At 45.9% G+C, this 26,381-nt stretch overlaps 1 protein-coding gene across 1 annotated transcript in view; it reads right to left on the bottom strand.

The window, feature by feature from the left end:
• ST8SIA5 (ST8 alpha-N-acetyl-neuraminide alpha-2,8-sialyltransferase 5) overlaps positions 1-26,083 on the bottom strand; it is a 104,938-nt gene extending 78,855 nt beyond the window's left edge. Inside the window, exon 1 of the mRNA XM_042781386.1 lies at positions 25,953-26,083. Within this exon, the coding sequence (XP_042637320.1) occupies positions 25,953-26,083 (131 nt within the window). The remainder of the gene's footprint in view (positions 1-25,952) is intronic.
• Positions 26,084-26,381: the final 298 nt, after the last annotated feature.

Here is a 26,381-nt window from a genome sequence, read left to right as displayed (position 1 = left end):
AAAAAAAAAAAAAAAAAAAGAACAGGATGAGAGTTGTACAGCATGATGAATGTAATTAACCTCACTCAATTGTACACATAAAAACTGGATGAAATGCCAAACATTCTGTTATATATAGATGTTATCAAAACAAATTTTTCAAAAAAGCTTAAGAATTGTTAATAGATTGAATTGTATACCCCCAAAACATATGTAGAAGTGCTAACCCCTGTACCTGTGCATACGGTCCTGTTTGGGACTAGCTCTCTTTTGTTATGCCAAAGAGATCATATCAGAGTAGGATGGTCTCTTTTTTGGGGGTGGAGGGTCTCTTATAAAGGGAGTACAGTCAAAGGGGAGCTCTGATGGTGTCATGCCTAAGGCATTTGACTGCTGACCAGAAGGTTGGCAGTTCAAACCCACCCCACTCCTTGGAAGGAAGATTGGGCAATCTACTTCCACAGTGATACCACCTCGGAAATCCAAGGAGGGGTCACAAAGAGGCACACACAGGACCAGATGCCATATGAAAATGGAGGCAGAAATGTCTACAAATCCAGGAACTCAAGGACTGTTGGCAACTACTAGAGGCTGAAAGAGACCAAGAAGGACCTTCCCCTAAAACCAGTGCCTGAATCTGGACTCCTAGCCTCCAGAACTGCAAGAAAATAAATTTGTGTTTTTTAAAAGCCATTCATTGTTTATTTTGTATGGCAGCCCTAGGAAACTAAGACAAGAATGTTCATGACTTTGGTAACCAGTGACACTCCTTCCAAGAAGGTACCCTCTGGGAATGATCAAACTCACAGAGAGGTGTGAACCACACTGTTGTCTGGAGTTTGGAAAGTAAACTCCTTGCTGGGGCAAGACTGGAGAATTTAGTGCTTCTAATGATGGGTGACCACTAGCCACCAAAAGACAGTACTTACGAAGACATATGAAATGACATGAAAGATCATAATCTCATTTTAAGCAAAAAAACAGAATATATGTGTACATACACTATGGTCCCATTTATTTAGAAAATGCTTGGAGGAAAGCCTGGGAGGAAATACACCAAGAAGTACCTGTCTCTCTGGGGGGTGGGATGGTAAGGGATTTGCTTCTTGCTTCTTGATCCTTTCCTGTTTTTCCTAAACGTTTTACTATAAATTTGCATTATTTTTTATAATTGTGTAAAACAACAGAAATAATATAAATGCAAAATAATAGAATAATAATAAATAATAATCCTGGACAACTTTATGATTTTTCAGAGGTGCATGCATTTCTCAATACATGATTCTTGGGCTTTCTCAACTAAGAGAATATTAGGTGCAAAAGTAAGTTGTTGAAATGGTGTATAACTACATATTTTCACCAAAATAAAAAAAAAAAAAAGAGAGAGAGAGAGAGACAGGGAGAAAATAAAGCATTAAGTAGAAAAGCAAATACATGTATATGTATACACATATATATTTCATCACAGCTGTACAAACAGTAATTTATAAAATGTTGTAACTGTCATGAGCACATGGGCCTTTGATGGCTGAAATGGCAGCAGTTCGAACCCACCAGATGCTTGACAGGAGAAAGACGTGGCAGTCTATTTCTGTAAAGATTACAGCTTTGGAAGCTCTATAAAGCAGTTCCACTTTGTCCTATAGTGTTGCTGTGAGTCAGAATTGGCTCAATGGCAATGGATTTAGTTTTAGGTTTTTTTTTTTCTAATCCCCAGAATATAATACAGACCTGCTTCAATAAATAACTGCTGAATAAATTAATAAATCTAAAATGGATCTTTAGAAAACAGTGACATAAGTTACAATACATCCATGCGATAGACTAGCAAGTAGTCATTTAAAATCTTGTTTATAGCGAAAAAAAAAGTCTCCTGGTAGCCATTTAGTGTTGTACATGAAAGAGGATCATGTGGTAGTTCAGTTTGTGTGTCAACTTGGCTGGGCCTGGTTGAGTGGCTGGGCACCTGGTGGTAGTTATTCCCCATGATGAGACTGGCAATCAACTCCACGGTGGGATCTACCACAAGCAGCTGAGTAGCTGCCTTTGGGATGTGGTCTGCTTCCTGTATATAAAGAGAAGCCTTGGGAATGGTCTCTAGCCTATGGCACGCTTGGACCCTGCGTGTAGCCGTGTCCCTGCTCAGCAGCCTGCTATGCTCTGCCAACCTTGGGACTTACAATGGACTTAAGTTAATGGCCTGCTGTGTGGCTTGGTAACATCGGGACTGTGCCTTTTTACTTGTCAACCTTGGGTTTGTGAAGAAATGCCTCTAGCTCCAGTGGGCTGGGAGCAGGAGGCGGAGCTGAAGCCCAAGGCTGAGGGGCTTTCACCCAGCCCCTAGAGCCTGGCACTTTGAACTTAGACTTAAAGCTTCCAAACTGTAAGAGAATAAACTCCTGTTGTTAAGGCCATCCCATTTGTGGTATATTTCTTGTCAGAGCGGCACTCGCTCACCAGACCAGATCAGTAATGATAGTTATGATAACTGGCATCAACATAAAATGAAAAATGAGAAAAACAAAGCAGGCCTGTATTTTTCACACTGAGACTTGACAGACAAAGCCACTCCAGAACCTCTCCTGCCTTCCTCTGAGTGAAACCAGCCACCCCAGAGCCACTCCCAGCCCTCAGGGATAGCGATCCACCATGTGGGTCACCAACCATGGCCCTTTGTCCTCCCCTCGCTCCATCAGGAGAGGCCAGGCCAGTGTGGAAGATGAGGACCCCAAAGAACAGCAGCCAGGAGAGGCTGGAGCAGCTGACCTGAAAGTCACTGTTGACCCAAGTCTTGACCAACAGCAAGGCCAAATCCACTGCCATTGAGTCAATTCCAACTCATAGCAATCCCCACTGGACTTCCGAGGCAGTAAATCTTTATGGAAGTAGATTCCCCCATCTTCCTTCAGCAGAGTGGCTGGTGGGATTGAACTGCCAACCTTCTGGTTAGCAGTCAAATGCCTTAGGCACTGTGAGCCACCAGAGCTCCTTAAGTCTTGACCAAGAGCAAGGCCAAATCCACTTTTTCCCTCAAATCAACTCAGTCGCAAGCTAGCACCCAAGAACATGGTGCTTTTACCTTTCCTGATAGTCCCAGAAGCCTATCCTGGCCCAGAGAGGGCCACTCTGCCTCTGACATTCAATTCCAAAGCTAGGGATGGTCCCATCATGCCTTTACTTTCCCTTGATGACCCAACATCTACACTCTCCTTGGACCTTTTGGACTGTAACACATCCTGGGTAAAACATCCAGTAAAAATACAACTGTACATTAATACCTTATGCTCCTACAAAGTGCTTCACCTCCATCAGGGAATAAATTCAAGCCTCCAGACACCTGAGAATGCATGAAGTGGATGCAACAAGAAGTAGGAGATGAAGGTATCTGCCCATGACCAGCCCAGGGCCACCTCGTGGGAAGATGGGCCTCACACTGTCACACCGCCCAATCTTCCAAGAGACTCTGGCAATCCAGATGCTCACTTCTCATGTCCCAATTTGTAAAGACGGTCAACTAATTCCGACTTCAAATGCTGAGCACACTTAATAAGCCACGTTACCAGTTGTGTTTACAGCCTGGGACCACCCATTTGCAGCCCCTGACTCACAGCATCTTGCTCAACCCTGACCCCAGTCCTGTGAGGAAGGCAGAGAGTGTATCATCCATTGCAGCCAAGGAAACTGAGGCAGAGAGTAGAAAATTATCCCCCAGCCAACTGGTGGCAAAACGAGGACTAGGACCCAGGAATCCTGACTCCCAGTTCAGTGCTGCTGCCACCAAAATTGTGGATCCTGTCTCAGGAGTCAGCAGCACCCAGACACAATCCTCAGTGACCCCCATGCACAACAACCCTTGGATAGGCAGCCCACAGAAAGCCCAGAGATGCAGTTTCCGGAGCCTTGGCTACAACTCCCTTTCCCTCCCACTCAACACAGCATATAACAGGAATGCATATGACTGTGCACCACGGCTTCAAACCAGTTCATTCCTGGGCATCTTAAAACGTAGATTCTGATTCAGTATATGTGGGGATGGAAAGGCAAATTCTTAGCTGGGGGTCGAACCAGAATCAACCAGTCGGAAGTTTTGCACAGCACACTATTATTACAAAGATAACCTTGAGTCTGCTCTACCTGTAAAAAAATAAAGAAGAAAATCATTCACAAACATCAGTAGTACGTTTGTGGGAGGATAATCTACTGAATTATTCATCTATATTTTCCCTCCCCCATTCAGAAAAGGTAGCTTGGCTTTTTTTGTATTTTCTTACTTTCAGGCCATCTGGGTTGTGGAGGCTGAAAGACTCTGCAGCTCGCTGCAGAAAGTGTGCTAGGCCACCCAGGAGGGGTGCAGCATGGAGTGCCACTGGGTCCCAGGAGGGGCAGGTGGAAATGCTTGAGGTCATGGCCAAGGGGAGAGTTTTCCTTAAAACCAGCAAGTCCAAGACAGTGGTGTGGGTTTCCTCTCCCGTTCCCCTTAGAAGGGACAGCAGAACCTCAGAAAGACTGACTGCAAGAGAACACTCATGGTAGAAGTCTCACCTTCCAAGTGGGAGAGCCAGGTTCAAATCCAAGCCAGTGCACCTCAAGTACAGCCATCACCCATTGTCAGTGCTGGCTTGCAAGGAAGACTAGGAACAAAGGTCTGGCGATACGCTTCAAAAAACAGCCAAGGAAACCCTGATAGATCAGTCTCACCCTCAGCCAATAGCATTTCGTTTCATTGTAAATGGGACTGCCATGAGTTGGGGCCAACATAGGCAGCTAACAGGGGTACCTGAGGGGATGGGATCCAGAGTTCCTGGTCTCTAGACACCATGAGGGCTCAGCCATGTGGCCAGGGAGGGTCTCCCCAGCTGTTTTGTTAAAAAAATAAAAATAAAAATAAAACCTCCAGGACCTTTTCACGACCCTGTGGGGTGAAGGGAAGGTGCCCCAATCATAAAAGACTAAATCTACCACCAGCTGTCAGATAAGGTTTAGCCATTTTTCTTTATTAAAACAAAATAATGAGCCACTTCCTTCATGCCAAGTTTGTGAAATAAAATGTACAACCACTATTCTATTGTTGTTGTTGTTGTTGTTTGCCGTCGAGTCGGCCCCGACTCATAGCGACCCCTCCTTGGGTTTCCGAGGCAGTATCGCTACGGAAGTAGGATTGCCCACACTATTCTATTACTAATTAGCAAATCACTTGGTCATACCTCCTCACAGCTGACGGAGGAGTCCTTTCCTTTATCCCTTCATTGAATAACTATTTACTGAACAGCCAGGCCCTGCCAGGCTGGGCACTGGGGTCGACAGTGAACACACTGACCAAGGCCCTACCCCAATGGCACTGGCACTTCGTGTCCAGTAGAAGGAGAGAGATCTAACAATAAACTATTGGCACCAAAACAGGCAACATGGCAGACGGTGAAAAGTGCTACAAAAATAAAGAGAGGAGACGGGGAAGGAATTTGGGGTGGGTGAGGGGTGCTATTCCACACTGAGCAGTCGGGGGAGGCTTCTCTGAGAGGGGACATTTGAGCAGGAACATGAAGTAGGTGACTGAGGGAGCCAGGTGGCTCTCTTGGGAAGCATGTTCCAGGCGAGGAGGAGCACCTGCAAAGGTCCTGAGGCAGGAGGTATGGGCCTGTTCTGGGCTGCCAACATGGTCTGTCCATTTGGGGCCAGAGTGGTGGGCAATGAGGCATTAGTTTACAGAACTAAGTCACATTTCTGTGGTCCCTCAAACCATCTATGAGGGAGGTGGGCCCAATTTCTTAAGAGAAGAGACTTCTCTAGAGCCTGTGGAGGAACGGGCCTAGAACACAGGCCTCTCTGCCTCCTTCACCAAGCAGCTCTCAGACTGCCCTTTCCCGACCCACAGCCAGGTAAGGAGTTTGAGGTGGGTGGTCAGGAAAAGCCTCTTTGAGAACATGCTGGGAACGTCTCACCCCATCAAAGCAGAAATGCCTGCCAGCTGTCAAGCCTTTTCCAAGGTTTCAAGGGCACAATTACTAGGTTCACCTTCTCGTTAACTGGTCTCCTCTCCCTTGCCCTGACTCATCATGTGGCTCACACTCTTCCCTGTGCAGCTCCCTGAGGGTAATATTCACCCCAGGATGGACTGTGAGGTCGGGGGGGGGCGCTCATTCCCCAGGGTCCACCCACCTTTCATTTGGGGCAAAATAAAAGATGCCGCAGGGTGGGCACAGCCTCAGGAAGGAAGGAGGTGGAGGGGCACGAGTGCCCAGGCTGGACTCCCACGCTCTCCATTCCCAGAGCGGAAAACAAAAGACTTGAAGGGCCATGGCAGGTGCTAGAGCAGAGGGGGGATCTGCAGGCCCTAGGGATGGCCTCCCCGAGAGCCCCCCAGCCCTAGGGCCAAACACTGGCTGAGCAGGGAGGCATCGTGGATACTAAAGTCACCCTTGGCTCTGGGGAACCCTCGGAGTTAAAGAGCAGCTGGGGCAGGACCCGGGGAGAGTCCAAGTACTTACAATGCCAAGGCAGGGGCAGGAGAGAATGTCCCCAGCCATGTTTCCAAAAAGAAACAGGACAAGCCTCCAGATAGAGGTCTGAGGCCACCTCACTGCCTGCAGCCCCTGGGCAGGGGTGGAGCCTAGACTCCCAAGGCCAACCTCCTCGCTCTCTACACCTGCTATATTAGAGAAAAACCTTCTAACTGTTAACCCACTGCCATCACATCGATTCTGAACCCCCACTAGGTTTCCAGAAGTAGATTGCCTCATCCAGCTGGTGGGTTTGAACCACTGATCTTCTGGTTAGCAGCCAAATGCTTTACCCACTATACCACCAGAGCTCCTCAAATCAAAGATCTGTTGAAGTCAAAATACTGTTTGAAGGGGCAATCTTGAAAGTCTGAAGCTCATGAATCCAAGGGAGGGGTGCAATTCACATATCGCTATAGCGTCATATGAGGAACCATAAAATACAACATTCTGATTGGATTGCAACGACTGACGTCAGCTAAAGGAAGGACAAGGTGAAGTGTGATTATTAACATTATTGGTTATATTAATATTCGTTGGTGTTATTTGGTACCATCAAGGCGGTTCCAACTCATAGTGACCCAACGTACCTATGACAGAACAAAACACTGTCCAATCCTGTGTCTTCCTCACAGTCTTTGCTACGTTTGAGCCCAATGTTGCAACTGCTGTGTCAATCCATCTTGTTGAGGGTCTCCCAATTTTCACTGACCATCTGTATTTCCTAGCAGGATGTCCTTCCCAATGGACTGGTTTCCTGATAACATGTCCAAAGGACGTGAGACAAACTTTTGCCACCCTCCCTTCTGGCCGTACTTGCTCTGAGACAGATCTGTTCATTCTTCTGACAATTCCATAGTATATTCAACACAGGTGGAAAACTGACTGGCTACAAGACATGATTACAGAATATGTAGTCTCAGAGGGGGTCTCACAACCGGTGACAAAACAATAGTGTTGTGGATATCTTTGGGAACAGATTGTCAGAAATTACCTCACCCAGAGCATACTATCTCCTGGGGAGTTAAGAAATAAAGAGTTTTGATAAAGTGTCCGTTGCAGACCCCATGATGCGTAGTATCCACATTCTTAGTCTGACCACAAAGAAAAACATTTATTCAATGATAGGGTTTGTTCCTAAGCGACAGGGTTTGAATCTGTGTAAAAGGTTACACTAAGCTTACCATGAGTTCAGCCATTTTACCTGACATCAGATGCCTCTTTCAATTTTATCTCCCACATCACTGCCCACCGTCCCTTCCCTACTCAGCTCCCACCTTCCCCCTCAGGGCCACACAAGTGGGCACCCCAGGATATCTAATCATGTCATGCCCTTCCACCTATTCTTTAATATTCCAAAAACCAAACTCACTGCCGTGGAGTCAGACTCAACTCACAGCGACCCCCCCTTAGGTTTCCAAGGCAGTATCTCTGAGGAAGTAGATTGCCCAACCTTCCTTCCGAGGGAGCGGCTGGTGGGTTTGAACCGCCAGCCTTCTGGTTAGCAGTGAAGTGCCTTAGGCACTTCGCCACCAGAGCTCCTTTGTTTAGTATTAGGTCAACATTTATTTTAAGGAGGGGCTGCCTGAAGGTGGGGCAGAGGAGGGCCCGTGAGAGCTGCACGCCAGCCAACTAGCTCTCCTGTGGCGCTCAGACCCCAAATGGCGCACTCACAGTGTGAAGTCAAGGCCTTCAGTGGCTTCCATTACCTGCTCCTCCAGCCTCAACACCTCAGCCTGCACCCCAAGTGCCCCCACAGTCCAATCTCTGAAACCCAGCAGTTCTCCACAGCCCGGGTCGGGTCCCTTCTGGCTCCTCTCATCACACTGATTGTCATCTCCTCCAATACCTACAAGACTTATAGTCTTCGTTGCATGGATAGGAGTTTATATATGTGGTTGCTGGGTACCGAGTCCATTTTCAACTCACAGAGACCCCATCTGACGCAGCAGAACTGCCCCGTAGGATTTCCTGGACTGTAAACCTTTACAGGGGCAGAGCACCATGTCCTTCTGTCATGGAGCTGCTAGGTGGGTTCAAACTGCCCATCTGTCAGTTAGCAGCCCAGAGCTTAACTGTTGTACCACCGGAGCTCCTGGCTTATACCTTGTCATATATTTTTCCATGTCTATATCTTAAAGTCTTCTGAAAGTTCCTTAAGGATATATATCATACCTAATAATTTTTTACCAGTACCCCCTGTCCTCCAGACGGGGAAGAGGACTGAATGGATGTTTGTCACCTAATAGGAGAAAGTCTTGATCCCCTTCCTACACATCCATTCATTCAAGAATTCTTATCAAGCACTGTGCCAAGTCCCAGAATTTCAAAGATGAACCAAGCATCTCTTATATATCTTACAAGGGTCTTACAAGCTATGTGACCTTAAACAAGTTACTCACCCTGTCTGAGTGTCAGTGACCTCATCCATTAAATGAGGATAATTGGATCTATTTTCAAGTTCCTGGGTAGTACAAACAGTTAATGTGCTTAGCTGCTAACTGAAAGGTTGGACATTCAAGAACACTCAGAGATGCCTTGGAAGAAACTCCTGGTGATCAGCCACTGAAAACCCTACGGAGCACAGTTCTACTCTGACACACATGTGGTTGCCATGAGTCAGAATGGACACCCCAACAACTGGTTTTATATCTATTGTGCAGGACTCTTATGGGAGTAAGTGAAATAATCCTCATTTAGAACTACGTGCTTAGGTAAAAGCCTGGCTCATGAACCCTTAATAAATATTGATAATTAATATCCTTTTGATAATGAACGCTTTACTGGTGTGTATATGGAGGGTAAGGAGCTCTAGTGGTATAGTGGTTAAGGCATCTGGCTGCTGACCAAAAGGCCAGTGGTTTGAGCACACCACCCACTTTGCAGAAGAAAGATGAGGCAGTCTGCTTCCGTAAAGATTTACAGCCTTGGAAACCCAATAGGAGTTGCTGAGTTGGAATCAACTTGATGGCACTGAGTTTGGTTTTTCTGCTGTGTGGGAGGTGGGGGATCTTCTACATAAGAGACAGGATTGAGAGTTAAATTAGAAAATTATTAGATGAGAAGTGAATGGACCTGGATAAGTCAAAGAGGAGAAGTAAACCCTCCAAGAAGCAAAATTTCCCTGCAAAGTACAAATGTCAACAAGAAAAGGACTGGAAAAATATACGAACAGGAGAGGAACAACTCAGAAAAGGGGGTGAGGATGGCTGCACACCTCAAAGAACATAATCCATGTCACTGAACTGCACATGTAGAAATCGATTAATTGATGTATGTTCTATGTATATTCTCAACAGCAAAAATACATTACAAAAAAAGAAAAGGACTTGAGAGAGAGAGGTGGGCAGGAAGAAGAGAGGGAATCCAGGAGCGAAAGGGTATCACTGGGTCCCCGAGAGATAGTTGGGGAAGGGACAGGAAACTAAAACCCTTCACCTAGTACAGGAAGTGCAAAGCCGGGTACACAGCAGGTCAGAGACTAGAGTGAAGGAAGTGAGGCCCCCATAGTACATGGTTTAAGGAAGCCCTCACTCTCAGGCTCTTGCAAATGCAGGGCTAACACCCAAAAGTGAGAGGCCCCTTAAACTGTTCGCCCTAGACACCTTACTTGCTTCACCCTATCCCTGCCCTGCAGTAGGTGCTCAATAAAAACACTCCCCCCAGCAAAGCTGAAAAGTTGTGTCACGTTAGCACATGCCCAGACTGCAGCTTGCTCAGCATCCTTCCTCCTCTCTAGGGCACCCTCTGCCCTGTCCCGTTAGGTTCCCCTCCAGAACCATGCTCTGGATAATCTTTGGGTCCCATGGCCCTATCCTCCTGGGGCTGTGCGTCTATCTCACGGCAAGGGGAGCGAGCCTTTGAGGACATACGTGTAGGCAGCACAAAATCAGCCTGTACTTTTCCTTGACCCAGTTTCTAGTTCTCAAGTCTCAGGCCAGCACCAGCCACTCACAAGCAGCCCAGATCTGCACCCCTGAGGTGGAGGACAAAGAAAGGCGGAAGGAAGACAGAGTATAAGACAGTCCTCTGGTGGGGCTTACCCAGCCCAAGGACACAAGAGGCCCAGTTCAACTGCTCCTCCGCCATGCAATGTCACCAGAGCAATGGGACAGTGCTGTGTGGAAACGTGCCTGGTGCTAAGCGCTGGCCACACCAGTGGCATGAATTGAGAGGAAGGAGTGAGCACTGTGGGCTGAGGACAGGAAAAGAAGCGGGACTTGAACTGGCAGGGAAGGAGCCGCAGGTGGGGACCAACCCTGGGCAACAGCCTAGAGTCAGGCCTGACATGCTGTGTACAAAAGAACCTCAAATGCCAGGAATGATGAACTACTTTAAGAGAGAGGCTTCAGGCGCAGGCCCTACATAAAGGGTGAGATGGGAGAGGGGCATCAGGGGAGGGAGACATTCAAGGAATTCCATTTGCCATTCCACTGGCAAAATGCCAGTCTTAGAAATCCTCTATTTTGTGATATGCTGCCCAGATCCCCCTTCAGGAATGGAGGATTATTCCCTAGTTTCTGGAGTGTCATGAGCTGACAGCACTCGGCTCTCAGCCTGTCTGGGAATTGCCTCATATTCCAAGGTTCTAAGGTTGGGCAATCTACTTCTGTAGTGATACTGCCTCAGAAGCCCAAGGAGGGGTGGCTATGAATCAGTGTGACTCCTTGGCACATAACAACAACAACAACAACTCCCTCCAGGGGCAGTGCTCACCCAACGACTGAGCAGCACAGAGTGTAAAAGTGTAGCCTTCTTACTCCAAGTTCAAGAAGACTGAAAGCCAGCCATCCCAGCCCCAGAGCGCCCTTCCCTGGAGTGCACTGCAGGTCATGTCTCCCTCTGCCCAGTCGGCCTCCCCTTCTCTCCCTTCCCCAGGGGGCCATCCCAGGAGCACTCTATCATAAACTCCCTCCTCTCTAATCTCTGGGTCAGAGTCTGCTGTCCAGGGAACCCAGTATAATGATTTCAATTATGTTTTAAATGCCTTCTTAAATGCAAGAACTAATCTGTCAGGAAAGGAAGTAGAGGTATTCTAAGCCAGAAGCTCCCAAAGGGCATCAGACAATCCTGGTGACTCCTTTTTAAATGGTCACAGGACCCACCCAAGGTAGAGGGTCAGATTAGAAACCTTCACCCAAAGCCGAAGAAAAAAAGAGCCAAACCCACTGCCATCGACTTGATTCCGACACATAGTGACCTCCATTGGGTTTCCAAGGGGGTAAATCTTTACGGAGGAAGTAGATTGGCCCAATGTCCTTCCACAGAGCAGATGATGGATTTGAACCACAAACCTTCTGCTTAGCAGTCCAATGCCTTAGACACTGTACCACCAGAGCTCCTTCCACCTAAAGCCAGGAAACCACAAATAAGCCAAATGGCAAGAAGATAGAAAAAGCAGGATACAAAAAAAACATCAAGTATTACGGCAGAAATAAACCCTTAGTCATAAGTAACCACAATAAATGTGAACTCCCCAGGTAAAAGACTCAGACTAGATCTAAAAACTGTAACTATGTGCTGGTTACCATAGCCATGCAACAGAAAGACATAAATTTGTTGGAAAAAAAGGATATACGGTGACTGGCAGATACTAACCAAATGAAAGCTAGTGTTACTATATTGATATTAGATAAAATAGACTTCAAGGCACAGAGTATTACTAGAGATAAAGAGGATCACTACACTATGTACAAGAATCCACTGAAAACATAGACTTAATCTATCTTACCTAGTATATATCTACTCACCACTTTTAAAAGGTGACAAGCAGAGACTGATAAATCCACTATTTCTGAGGAAGATTTCAACACACTTCTTTCAGTAATTAACACAACCAGGCCAACTGAACAAACATCAATGGGGATATAGAAGAATTGAACAATACAAAACTACTGATCAAACAGACATGAAAGAACACTGCACCTAATAATTAGCTACACACCAGCCTACAAAGCAGATTTTAAGGAACCCATATCATAAATGCCATGTCCTCTCACCACAAAGCATTTGAGTAAAAAATAATAATAACAAAAAGAATACCAAAAATAGAACGTATTTAGAAATTTTATCACATTTAAAAACAAATCATGAAAGAAATTAGAAAATGCTTGGATTTAAAGGATAAGGAAAACAGCTCTGTACTTACCAGCTATATGACCTTGAACAAATTACTGTGCCTCGGTTTCTCCTCACCTATAAAATGAGGATGGTAACAGTACCTATGTCACAGGGCTGTTGTAAGAATTCAAGGTGTTCATATAGAAAGCAATCGGACTAGTAATTGGTACACAGTAAATGAAACACAATGGTTACTTCTTATTGTCATATGTTATCATCATCCCCAAACTCAAGGGACATGGCCTGAGACATATTTAGAGGGAATGTTGTTATTGTTGTTATGGTCCATCGAGTCGTCTGACTCATAGCAACCCCTCCCTGGTATCCCCGGTATCACTATGAAGTAGATTGCCCAAGCTTCCTTCCAAGGAGTGGCTGGTGGGTTTGAACCGCCAGCCTTCTGGTTAGCAGTCAAGTGCCTTAGGCACTATGCTACTAGTGCTCCTTTAGAGGGAATAATATAGCTTAAAAAGTTTACATTTGAAACAACAAAGGCTGGAAATTAAACAGAAAAGTGTGCAACTTAAGAAGTTAGAAAAAGAATGAGAGAATATAATTGAAGCAAAAAATTAAAGCAATAGAAAGAAAAGACGCAAGAAAATCAACAAAGTCAAAAGTTGGTCATGTGAAAAGAAAACCTCTGATAACAAAGACCATCAAAAAATTAGACACAACATAGCACACCAAAATCTTGTTCTACATTCTATATTTTGGTGAGTAGCGACTGGGGTCCTAAAAGCTTTCAAGCAGCCATCTCAGATGCAACTATTGGTCTCCTCTCATCTGGAGTAAAGAAGAGAGAAAAAAAGCAAAGGCATTTGAAAACAATTAGTCCAAAGACATGACTGACCACGAGGACTTCAACTTATGACCCTAAGACCAAAAGAACTAGATGGTGCCCAGCTACCAGTGCCAACCACTCAGAAAGTAATTGAAGTTGGACATCTTGGATAGAATGGGAGGTAAAATGTGGAACAAAATTCAAAAACACAAAAATGACCAGAATTACTGGTCGGATAGAGACTGGTAGAACTCACAAGACTACGGCTCTGAGTATCCTTCAGGCCTGGAAATGGACTCAATTCCATGGATTGGCTCTCAGCCCAACAAGCAGAAGACCTACCCCAGGGAGATGCACCCCTTAGATCAATCAGCCATGAGACATCAGAGGGACAGCATTCACGCGGGAGGGATAGCTGTGCAGACAGGAGTGCATAGGTAAGAAGGGCACACAGAAGAGGCAGTCACAGGGAGGAGAGGGGAGGAGAGTTTTATGGTTAGAGGTTGTAATCAGGGCTGTGAAATCAAATGCGCATGAACTGTTGAGAATAAAACAAATCTGCTTTGTAAATTTGCACCCAAATCACAAAATAAAAATATAAATTAGAAAAGAAAGAAATAAACAATGTAAAGAATATAAAGGGGGTCTGTTATGGATTGAATTATGTTCCCTAAAAATGTGTGGTGAATCCTAACCCCTACGCCTGTGGTTATAATCCTATTTGGGAATGGTTTGTCTTTGTTTTGGTAATAAGGCAGGGTTACTGTAGGGTATTTTGAGATACTAAAAAAAAACCAAACTCACTGCTGTGGAGTCAGAGACGATCCAACTCATAGCGATCCAACTCATAGCGTTCCAACTCATAGCGATCCAACTCATAGCAACCTCTCCTTGGGTTTCTGAGGCAGGAAGGTTGGGCAATCTACTTCCATAGTGATACTGCCTCGGCAACCCAAGGAGGGGTCCCTATGAGTCGGGTGGACTCGAGGGCACATAACAACAACAACAATCACTATGGAAGTAGATTGCCTGACCTTCCTTCTGAGGAGTGGCTGGTGGGTTTGAACCAACAGCCTTCTGGTTAGCAGTCAAATGCCTTAGGCACTACACCACCAATTCAGACTTCTAGCCTTCTAAATTGTGAGAAAACATATTTCTGTTTGTTAAAGCCATCCATTTGTGGTATTTCTATTACAGCAGCACTAGAGAACTGAGACAGAATTAAAACTGCGGATGTAGCAGAGATGTAAGAGATTTTATTACGTGCTTTGTGTCAATAAATTTGAAAATGCTGGAAAAATTACTAGAGAAATAGAATTTACCAAAATTGATTGAAGAAACAGATAACCTAAATAGTCTTATAACCATAAAAGAAATGGAATTAATTAATTATTTATTTAAAGCCTTCCCACAAGGAAAACATTGGGTGCATGTGGCTATATGGTGACTTATACTAACCTTTCAAAGAACAGATGATCTTAAACTTATTCCAGAGAACAGAAAACAGGAACATTCCCAACTCATTTTATGAAACTGTTTTTAAACCCAAGACAGCATGATGAAAGAAAAGTACGTGCCAGTATCATTCACTCAAAAACACGAGAACAATCTAAATAAAAATATTAGTCAACAAAGTCCCATATCATAGAAAATAATGCAACATGAAAAAGAGTTTATCCCCCAAATTAGAAGTTGAGTTATTGATCTATGTAATTTACCACACCAAAATGAAAAACTACATGATCATCCCAATAAATGTAGGGAAAGAAGCTGATAAAATCAGCATACAAACACAATTTAAAAAAAAAAAAAAACTTCTTAACACAAGTGACAAAGGAACTTCCCCTCTCTGATAAACAAAATCTACAAAAAGAACAGAAACATTAAGCAAATGTCATGCTTAATGGTGACATTTTACCAGCATTGCCATTAAAAATCAGGGTTAATCATACCCCATTAAAAAGTTAACAGAAATCAAAGATCTCAATAAAAAGCTAAAACTATAAAACTCAGAAGAAAACATAGGTAAAAGTCATTGTGACATTGGATTACTGGTTTCCTGGATATGGCGCACAAAGCACCGGCAACTGAAAAAAACAGATAAATTGGACTTTATCAACATTAAAACCTCTGTGCTCCAAAGAACACCATCAAGAAAGTGAAAAGACAGCCCACTGAATCAGAGGCAGTTTTGCAAATCATCGGATAAGTTCCTTGTATTTAGAATACATAAAGAACTCCTACAAAGCAGTAATAAAAAGAGGCAAATAACCCATTTTTTTTTTAAAAATGGGCAAAAGATATGAATAAACATTTCTCCAAAGAAGATATACAAATGGCCAATAAGCACATGAAAAGATCATTAATCATCAAGGAAATGCAAATCAAAACCACAGTGAGATACCACTTCCCACCCACTAAAAAAAAAAAAAACCAAACTCACTGCCCTCAAGGTGAATCTGACTCATAGCAACCCCTCCTTGGGTTTCCAAGGTGGTATCTCTAAGGAAGTAGATTGCCCAGTCTTCCCTTGGAGGAGTGGCTGGTGGGGAGAAGTGGCTAGCGGGTTTGAACCACCAGCCTTCTGGTTAGCAGTCAAATGCCTTAAGCACTACGCCACCAGAGCTCCCTCCCACCCACTAGGATAGGAAAAGTAGAAAATAACAAGTACTGGCTGAGGAGGTGGAGGACTTGGAAGGAACTCTTGTACACTGCTGGCGGAAACATAAACTACTGCAGCCACTTTGGAAAATGGGCTCTTGTTCAAATGGTAAAACACAGAGTTGGTGGTGTTGCTGTGCCTAGGTGCCACTGAAAGGGTTCCGACTCATAGCTACCTGACGAACCACAGAGCAAAACGCCGCCCGGTCCTGTGCCATCCTCACGATCCCTGCAACGCTTGAGCCCAGCATCGCAGCCACTGTGTCAGTTCATCTTGTTGAGGGTCTTCCTCTTTTTCACCGAACCTCTATTTTGCAGAGGAGCTCTGGTGGCACAGAGTTTAAAGCATTCAGTTGCTAACCAAAAGATCAGCAGTTCAAAAGGCCCACCATAGGAGAAAGATAAGGCAATCTGTTTCCATAAAGATTTACAGATTTGGAAAGCTTATAAGGCAGTTCCACTCTGTCCTGCAGAGTCACAGTTGACTTGATGACAGTGGGTTTGTTTTTTTGTTTGTTTGTTTTTGTTTTTTGGTTCTCTACTTTACAAAGCATGATATCATTCTCCAGGAACTGGTCCATTCTGACAACACAACCCAAAGTAATTCTAATGCATCAATTCTTCTTGGGTCTTCCTCATCCATTGTCAAGCTTTCACATGTATATGAAGTGATAGAAAATACCAATGTTGGGTCAGGGGCACCTTAGTCTTCAAAGTGACACCTTTGCACCTTCTCACTTTAAAGAGGTCTTTTGCAGCAGATTTGCCCAAAGCAATACATTGTCTGATTTCCTGACTGCTGTTTCCATGGGCACTGACTATAGATCCAAGCAAAATGAAATCTTTGACAACTTCAATCTTTTCTCCATTTGTCATGATGTTGCTTATTGGTCCAGTTGTGAGGATTTTGTTTTGTTTTCTTTATGGTCAGGTGTAATCCATACTGAAGGTAGTTGTTTTTTTTTTTATCTTCATCAGTAAGTGCTTCAAATCTTCTTCACTTTCAGCAGGCAAGGTTGTGTCATCTGCATATCTCAAATGGTTAAGGAGCATTCCTCAAATCCTGATGCTGCATTCTTTTTCATATAGTCCAGCTTCTCGGATTACCTGCTCAGCACACAAACTGAGTAAGAATGGTGAAAGGACAGGCATATAGTAGAACTGACAAGGGACAAGGTTGTAGTCACTTCTTGGCCACAACTAGCTAGCCGGAGGGAGTAAGTAGTTGGACCTGTGCGCTTGGGACCATAGTCGCAGGGGACATCAAGCTTGATTGTTCCATATCCTACTTTGGCGAGTAGTGACTGGGATCTTAAAAAGCTTGCAAGCAGCCATCTAGATGTAACAATGGGTCTCTCCTCATCCAGAGCAGAGAAGAATGAAGAAAACCAAAGATGTATGGAAACAATTAGTCCAAGCAACTGGTACACAATGTGATCCTCAGCCTATAAGACTATGAGACCAGAAGAACTAGGCGGTGCCCACCTACCGTCAACCACTCAGAAGGGGATCTATGTAGGAGATCCTGGATAAAGTGAAAGAACAATGTAGAACAAAACTCAAAATAAAATAAAAATTTTAAATGGGGGGGGGGGACCAGGTTTGCTGGTCTGATAGAGCCTGGTGGAACCCCTGAGCCTATGGCCCCTCGCTGCCCTTCAGGTCTGGAATTGAACCCACACCTGTGGCTTCCAGCCAAACAAAAAACAGGTAGATGAGCTGAACATTTACATTAGGTAAATACACTTCTTGGAGAGATCAATCATGGGAGAATAGAAGGGCAGTGTATACATAGGGAGACAGCGTGGGGGGCAGGAATGCATGGGAGGGGAAGAGGTAACTGTGGGGAGGAAGTGGGAAGAGAGCTGTTGCACTGTGAGAAACTGCAGTCAATGTCATGAGACAAAGTATATGTGAACTGCTGTGTGGAAAATGAATTTGTTCTGTAAACTCTCACCCAAATCATAATACAAACTTAAGAAAAGAATGATGAAAGGATACAATCCTGCTATACACCTTTTCTGATTTTAAATCGGGCAGTGTCCCCTTGTTCTAACTGAACAACTACCTTTTGGTCTATGTACAGATTCTTCATGAGCACAATTAGCTGTTCTGGAATTCCATTCCTCACAATGTTATCCATAATTTCTAATGATCCACACAGTTGAATGCATTTGTACGGTCAATTTAAAAAATCAGTTAAACATCTTTCTGGTGTTCTCTGCTTTCAGTCATGACCCATCTGACATCAGCAATGATAGCCCTTATTCCACATCTTCTTTTGAATCCAAGTTGAATTTCTGGCAGGTCCCTGTCTGCAGCAACCATTTTTAAATTATTTTCAGCAAAATTTTACTTGTGTGTGATCTTAATATTATTCAATAATTTACACATTCTTTGGGGTCACCTTTCTTTAGAATGGGCACAAATACGGATCTCTTCCAGTCGATTGGCCAGGTACCTGTCTTCCAAATTTCTTGGCAGAGATGAGTGAGCACTTCCAGCATTGCATCTCTTTGTTGAAATAGCTCAATTGGTATTCTATCACTTCCTGGAGCCTTGTTTTCACCAATGTGTTCAGTGCAGCTTGAACTTAAATACAATCAGTTCTTGATCATAGGCTACCTCCTGAAATGGCTGAAGAGCAACCAAATCTTTTTGGTACAGTGACTCTATGTATCCCTTCCATCTTCTTCGGATATTTCCTGCATCATTCAGTATTTTGCCCATAGACTCCTTCAATACTGCGACTGAAGGCCTGAATTTTTTCTTTAGTTCTTTCAGCTTAAGAAATGCCAAGTTTGTTCTTCCCTTTTGGTTTTCTAACTCCAGTTCTTTGCACATTTCATTATAATACTTTACTTTGTTTTCTCAAACTGCCCTTTGAAATCTTCTGTTCAGCTCTTTTACTTCATCATTTCTTCTGTTTTCTTTAGCTACCCTCCATTCATAAGCAACTTTCAGAGTCTCTTCTGACATCCATTTTGATCTTTTCTTTCTTCCTTATATTTCTAATGACCTTTTGCTTTCTTCATGTATAATGTCCTCAATGTCATCTCACAACTTGTCTGGTCATGGGTGTTCAGTGCACCAAATCTGTTCTTCAAATGGTCTCTACATTCAGGCGGGATATAATCAAAATCTTCAGAAGGAAGATTGGGCAATCTACTTCTATAGTGATATCGCCACAGAAACCCAAGGAGAGGTTGCTATGAGTCAGATCCAACTCGAAGACAGTGAGTTTGGTTTTTTTGTGTGTGCATGTTTAGGGTTAGCAGGTATCAAGGAATTTGGGGAGAGGTGACAACTAAGAGGAGTGGGCTTCTTTTTGGGGTTATAAGAATGTTCTAAACTTGATCTGGGTGGCAGATGCTCAACTCTGTCAATATACTAAATACCACTGAATTATACACTTTAAATGGGTGGATTGTATGATATGTGAATGCTATCTCAATAAAGTTGTTTTTTTAAAAAAAAAGTTAAGCGGGGGTGACTATAACACTTCCATTAAAGTGTATATCAAAGGTCCTAGCCAGTATATTAAGATAAGAAAAATAAAGGCATAAGGTTTAATAGGAGCTCTGGTAGTGTAGTACCTGAGGCACTTGACTGCTGACCAGAAGGCTGGCAGTTCAAACCCACTAGCCACTCCTCAGAAGGAAGGTTGGGCAATCTACTTCCATAGTGATACTTCCTCAGAAACCCAAAGAGGGGTCGCTATGAGTCGAGTCCAACTCGACGGTACATAACAACAACGACAGAAGGTTGTAATGAAAGAAAGAAAACTGTCTACACAGAAATACCACAAAAACCTGAAGATAGATGATTTCATTAAGTGCATGATCAAGGATGCTATTAGAAAATCAATACACACAAAAAATAATTTATTTCTATATACCAACTACAAATGCTTGTTGTTGTTGTTTGCCATCGAGTCAGACCCGACTCATAGCAACCCTTCCCTTTGCTTTCTGAGGCAGTATCACTACAGAAGTAGATTGCCCAATCTTCTGAGCAGTGGCTGGTGGGTTTGAACTGCCAGCCTTCTGGTTAGCAGTCAAGTGCCTTAGCCACTATATTTTTTTAAAGGATACTTTTTATAATAGTAGTAAAAACTAGGTTGTTGTTGTTGTTATGTGCCGTCGAGTCAAACCCGACTCATAGCAACCCCTCCTTGGGCTTCCGAGGCAGTATCACTACGGAAGTAGGATTGCCCAACCTTCCTTCCGAGGAGTGGCTGGTGGGTTTGAACCGCCAGCTGTCTGGTTAGCAGGCAAATGTCTTAGCCACTATGCTACCAGAGCTCCCTAAATAAAAACATCCAAAACCTTTATAGAGAATTATAAAACTCCATTGAAAGATATGATAGAGCACTCAAAGCCCACACTATCTGCCCTTCCTCTGAGAATAAATTTAAATGGCAGATGAGACCAAATGCTAACAATGTTGGCAATGTTCTTTCTAGTTTAAAAACAAACAAACAAAACATGCTTTGTGCTTGCCTCTTTTAAAGTGTAAATACCTGAAGTCTGGAACACCTTTGGGTTAGCTGATTATCTAACACGGGATGTAGGTCCAGAGAAGCTTGGAGGAAAAGGGGCCATTTCCACGGCCCTCCTTCTCTAACACCCTTCTTTAAACCTCTTCTTCTTCCAGCACTGACACTAGAAAGGGGAATCCATGCTCATTATCCCCACATTCCCTTTCCCCCTCAGTCCTTCATCCACTGAAATGAAGTTCCTGTCCCCGCCACCACCCCAACACTGCCCTGTCTCTATTTCCAACTCCAGTGACCACATTCAGTTCTATCTCATTTGATCCAATGTCACGGTTGACCACTCTCTCCCTGTCTCCCTTGTGCCTTGATTTCCCCTCGCTCCCAGCTCTTCTTGCTAGGCCCTTGGGTGCAGGCAGTCCTCAAGGTTCCTCAGTTGTTCCTCACTCCACTCTCTTCATCAAACCTCATCACTCAGATCAGTGCTTTCCAAATGAAAGATTTCAACCCAGTAAGTTATGATGTCAACTTAATGGGCTGTCCCCAAAATTTAAAAAAAAAAAAAAAAAATACAACAGAAAATATTAGTGTTCATTTCTCACAGTAAGGCCAAGTACTGTTTCATCAAATATCTGGTTTAGTTGTAGGTGTATGTGAGTGTGCTCTAGATCCCAGAGAATAACAGAGTTCTTCCTGTGGACCACACCATAAACGTTTGTAAAACACTGATTGAGATGACTGGTGGCTCCAAAATCTGCATTGCTAGCCTGGCTCATCTCAACTCTTGCAGTTTTGAAGCCTCCTTCCAAACTAGCGGCTGGACAGTCCACACGGGGAGCCTTCCTGTCTCTGAGCAGATCCAAACTCAAACTTGGTGCCTCTTTCCTCCAGAAATGTTCCTTTCTCACATGCCCCATCCTTTTTTCTTCATCTTCTGGTCCTGTCTGCCTCCCCCTGCCCCAGAGCCACACGCTCTAATACTCCAGCTATACAGAACTACTCAACACTCCCCTGTACTTTCCAATCTTTGTTCAAGCTGTGTTTTATCCCTCTTCTTTCCTCCTCCACCGATGCCTATATCTCATTTCCTTTCCTTTAAGACTCCCTTCAATTGCTTCCATGTACCCTGAAGCCATCTTATTTCATCACCCCCTCATCCTTAGAGTCCCTTGTCCACACCTCCAGGTGTGGCTTATATATGAGTTGGGTGCCTTTCTGCCTTCCCCACTAAGCTGCAAGTTCCCCAGGGACTCTGGGACTGCGTCTGTCTTGACATTGTACCTTCAGTCCTTCACGTGGTACTCAGCACGGAGTAAATCTTCCTGAAGTTCTTGTTCAATTAGGAACAGACAAGAGGAAGCCAGGAACATCAAGGACAAATAGCACAGGTTTGTTCTTGCCTCTTCCTCCTAATCCACATGATGCATGCTCTCTCCAGTAGAGATACCGAGCCCACATCCACACTCCCCACCTTCTCCCTTCCTGACCAGTGGAAGGGTTTGCAAGATGGGCTCAGAGTTCTGACTGCTTCCAGGAGGCCTTCCCAAAAGTGGCACAACAAAGGGAGAGGCCAAGGTCCAAAGAAACAGACACACACTGAACTATAACCCCCAATTCCTTCTGGTGTGAACTGTCCCTAAATTTGCACTGGAAGAGCCTGCCATTCTGGTCTCTCAAGCTCTTTGTGAGATGGTAAACAAGGGTGGACGTGCCGAACACATTAAACTAGCTCAGCACAGAAGCAGAGAACAGCAGCCTTCAGGAATCTCTTAGCCCCACAGTGGATTCCCATGCCAGGTTCGCCTCACCTCTGGCTGGACTACGACAACAGCCTTCCAGCCGCTCCCTGTCTCTAGCGCTCCCCATACAGGATCCAGATAACTTTCCTTATGACTGGCTTTTGTCATGGCACTACCTTGCTCAAGGATCAAATGTAGGTCCCATTGGCCTAATATACCCAGTTCAAACTGCTCTTCCCAACTTTCAAGGCACTTCATGGAAACTACTAATCCAACTGATACCAAGTGGAGCCTTTCTTAACCATGTCTCTTCCAATTCTTACCTCTACACAACATGTACACACATACACACACAGCAGCCTCAGTCATTCATTCAGTAGCCAACATTTACCGGGAGCTTCCTATATGCCAAGTGCCATATGTGGTGCTCAGCATGCAGGCGGAACAAACCGAGCAAATCCCTCCCTTGCAGAACCTTCAGTCTAGAGCAGGTTCTCTCAACGTCAGTGCCATAAACATGTCGGGCTGCATAATTCTTCGTTGTGGGGGGAGATCAGTGCATAGTGGGACATTTAGCAGTATCTCTGGCCTCTACCCACTAGATGCCAGGAGTACTCCCATTCTCCAGATATGACAACCGAAAATATCTGCAAAAAAGTGTCTCCAGACATTGCCAAGAGAGCAAAATTGCCCTCAATTGAAAATCACTGATCTAGAACAGCAGCTCTTAAACTTATTAGATAGTTAGAAGTCACCTGGGGAGTTTGTTAAAAAGACAGGTTACTGGATCCCATCCTGGGAAAGTCAGATTCAAGGCCCCTGGAATATTTATTGTTAGCGGTCCTCCAGGGGACTGTGATGCAGGCAGTCCCCAGACCTCTGCTTGAGAATTACTCATCCACCTAGTGTTTTTAGATAGGAGGCAGACCAATAATCACACACAAGCAGGGCTTCGAACCAGTTCAAACCGGTTCGGTCATGGCCAAAGCAGCAAAATCAGAACAGACCTGAATTTGTAAAGTACAGGTGTGTCAGGATGATAACCAGAACAGGAACTTATGGGTAGAGGTCTGGAAAGGGAGACTCAGAAGAGGCTCAGAGAGCCCTCTCGGGAGACTGAGGCAAAAGGCTGGATTACTGCCAGGACGGTGGAGTGCCACACATGCTCAAAGCAGTTCAGTCAGCCACCATCTTCAAGCTGGCCACTGTTGTTTCCAACTCTGCCAATCAAGAGATCTGGCTGCTATGCAATGTGCACACTGCCCTTGTTTTCTAGGAAAGAGGTTAAGTTGCCAGCAGGTGTCAACCCATAATTTTTCCTGTTCCAGTTATCATTCTGATACATCTACATTTTACAAATTTGGGTCCACTCCAGTTTTGCTTCGTCGGCCGTGACTGAATAGGGAAGAACCGGTTCAAAGCTTACATACATGTCAGCTTATGGTAATTATGATATGTGCAGGAAGCAAGACCAGTGAGCAGGTGCAATAGGTCCACAGGTGAGACAGCTACAACCTGGTGTGGGGTCTGGGAGGCCTCCCTGAAGAACCAATGATTAAGTCAAGTGCTGCAGGTTGGGTGAGCAGGGGTCAGGCTGTGGGGAGGTGAGATACACCTGTACCTCTGCACCTCTACTACCATGGTCTTTGGTTCTGTATGTGCACTTGCCCTCCACCTATCCACATCTTATATGCTTCAGAGTCCTAGTCAAGTTCCACCTCCTCCAGGCAGTCATCCCTACCTACTCCAGCCCATTGGTGTCTCCCTTCCTTATGCCTCCTCAGGCTGGTTAACACTTCCTGTCGCATCTGTGACTTCAAGCCCCTGTACACAAGGACCACACCATCTTCTGTAGAGTCCCCACAGCAACCTTCCAGGATGGGCAATATCCAAGTTCTGCTTGACTGGATCAACCCAAGTCCCTGGAGTGAGGCCTGCAAGAGCCATTGGTACAATTTAGGGGGTCAGGGTTTCTGTGGGAGGGAGGATAAGAACTGGACTGGTATGGCCACTGAATTCCAGGCAGCTAGCCCTTCCACCCAAGATCAGGGAGACTTTGCCAGGGTAAGCTGTCAGTGTCTGAGTCGGCTTTTGTCCTGGGCACTGATAATCTCCCCTGTTGACAAGACAGAAGGGGCTCTGGCAGCCCCAGCAGCTCGGGGTAGGTGCCAGTAGGAGGCAGGTACCCAGAGCCACCCCGCTGAGGAGCAAGTACCAAGACAGCAGCAGGCCAGCCGCCCGCAGGGCTGCAGCAGGCCACACGGGGCCCAGCTGTCCTTGTACAGGGTCATCTCTAGGGGTGGCAGGAACCAAAATAGGAGCCAGGTCCAAACAGATGGGATAAGCCAGGAGATTGTGAAAATGTCCTGTAACGCCACTAACATCATGCAGAGCCAACAGCCCTCAGCAGTGGAAGAACCCTCTTTGGGAAGGTCAGGAACAGTGAGTGGCTAGAAACACATGCCTGGGACAACCATCCTCATGCTCCAGGGCTCTGGAAGGAGTTACCTGCAGGTGGAACTAGCCTAACTGCTCAATGTCCTACTAAGAACTAGGCAGCGAGCACCCATTCTCATCCTCCCACTCCTCAGTGCAGCCCAGATTGGAGGCCCAAGTGACTGATGTGGACCCTCGAGGATGAAAAGGGAACAACTTTTATTCTGTAGAAGCTGGGAGAAGATGGGGTGCTTCCAGAGCCAGAGAGGCTTTTTCACTTGATTCCTATCAGCCTAGGGGGAGGAGTGGTGAGCGAGCGTAGGGAGATGTTGGCGCCAAAGCAGAGACCTCCAGCAGAGGAGGGGGAGGTCTTTCCAAGAGAGGCAGGCCCCCTCCACCTGCCACACCCGGCAGGGTGACCCAAAGCATCTCCCCTCAGCCCGCAGAGCTGATAAGCATGCAGTTGGCACACCGGCGTATTTTCCGTGCACACGGGGACTGAGGCTGCGGCTGAGTTTTTGAGTGACGCCTCCTACCGGTCTTTCTCTTAATGGAGTTTTCCCATGATGAGCAGGGGAGCCTACCAGGAAAGGAGGGACCCACCACGGGGAGGGCTAAGTTCTACCGCAGCTCAGCTCTGACCTTCCGGGCTAACGAGGAGAACCGTTTGCCTCAGCAGGGAGCAGGTTGTGGGCCTCACAGACCCAGACGGCTATGGGATTATAAGAATTCACGATCCATGTCGCATCTCCCAAGCCCACTACCACCCCCACCTCACCCGACACTCCTGCGGGGTAAGGGAGCTTTTTCCTTAAGGGTTCCCACAAAAATTAAGGACTCGCACGGTGATTTTACCGGCTTTGGAGTCCTCCACATCCGGCAGTCCCCATCTACCGAATGGTCGTGGCACTCTAGGTTTCCGGGACCTCGATCTGACCGCCGCGGCCCCTCCTGGCATTCACAGGATTTATCGTCAGTTTGGCTGCTCCGAATTCCAACCTGACCCCGGTTTTCACAGCGTAACAAAGTTGTCAGGCCCCTCTGGCGGGCGCTGGGCTGACGCTCTCTGGCTTGAAACTAAATGCGCTTCAGGGCGCCGTGACCCAAGCCTGACGCGGCGGTCCTCGGGACCAAGTGCAGACTCCACGGCTACTCCCCCACCCACCCACCGCCGACGCGGCGGCCGCCAGCGGGGCACTCGCCCGCGTACCCCGCGCACTCGCATCCAGCTCGGACTTTCTCACCTCTTGATGTAGTTCCTGCCGTACAGGATCTGTTGCAGCAAGGTCACCAACGCGAAAGCGCAAATGAAGATGAAGAGCAAAGTTCGGTTCCCCAGCAGATCCCGGTTGGCGGAGGGGTCGGCGTAACGCATCCTGGCGGCGGCGCGCGCGCGCGGCCGGGCGCAGCGGGCGCCGGGCACAGATGGGCTCGGCAGTCACGCGCGGGACTCGGGGGCCCCATAGGGCGCGCGTCCGAGCCAGCGCCTCATGGCGCCGCCAGGCGGCTGGGAGACTTGGCGGGGCAAGTTTCCGGCTGGTGCGGCCGGACCCGGGGCATTCGAGCGTCCCAGCGGAGCCGGCGAGGAGAGCAGAGCCGGCACCGGTAGCTCGGCCGCGGCCGGGCCTTCCCTCCGGATGCCTCGCTTCCGAGTGCCCGGGCCGGCAGCCGCC

This window comes from Orycteropus afer, unplaced genomic scaffold, assembly GCF_000298275.1.
Source record: "Orycteropus afer afer isolate SDZICR_OR568_19922 unplaced genomic scaffold, OryAfe1.0 scaffold00113, whole genome shotgun sequence".
NCBI lineage: Eukaryota > Metazoa > Chordata > Mammalia > Tubulidentata > Orycteropodidae > Orycteropus > Orycteropus afer.
Note: the sequence above shows the minus strand (reverse complement) of the source record. Positions and strands in the feature narration are given on the sequence as shown.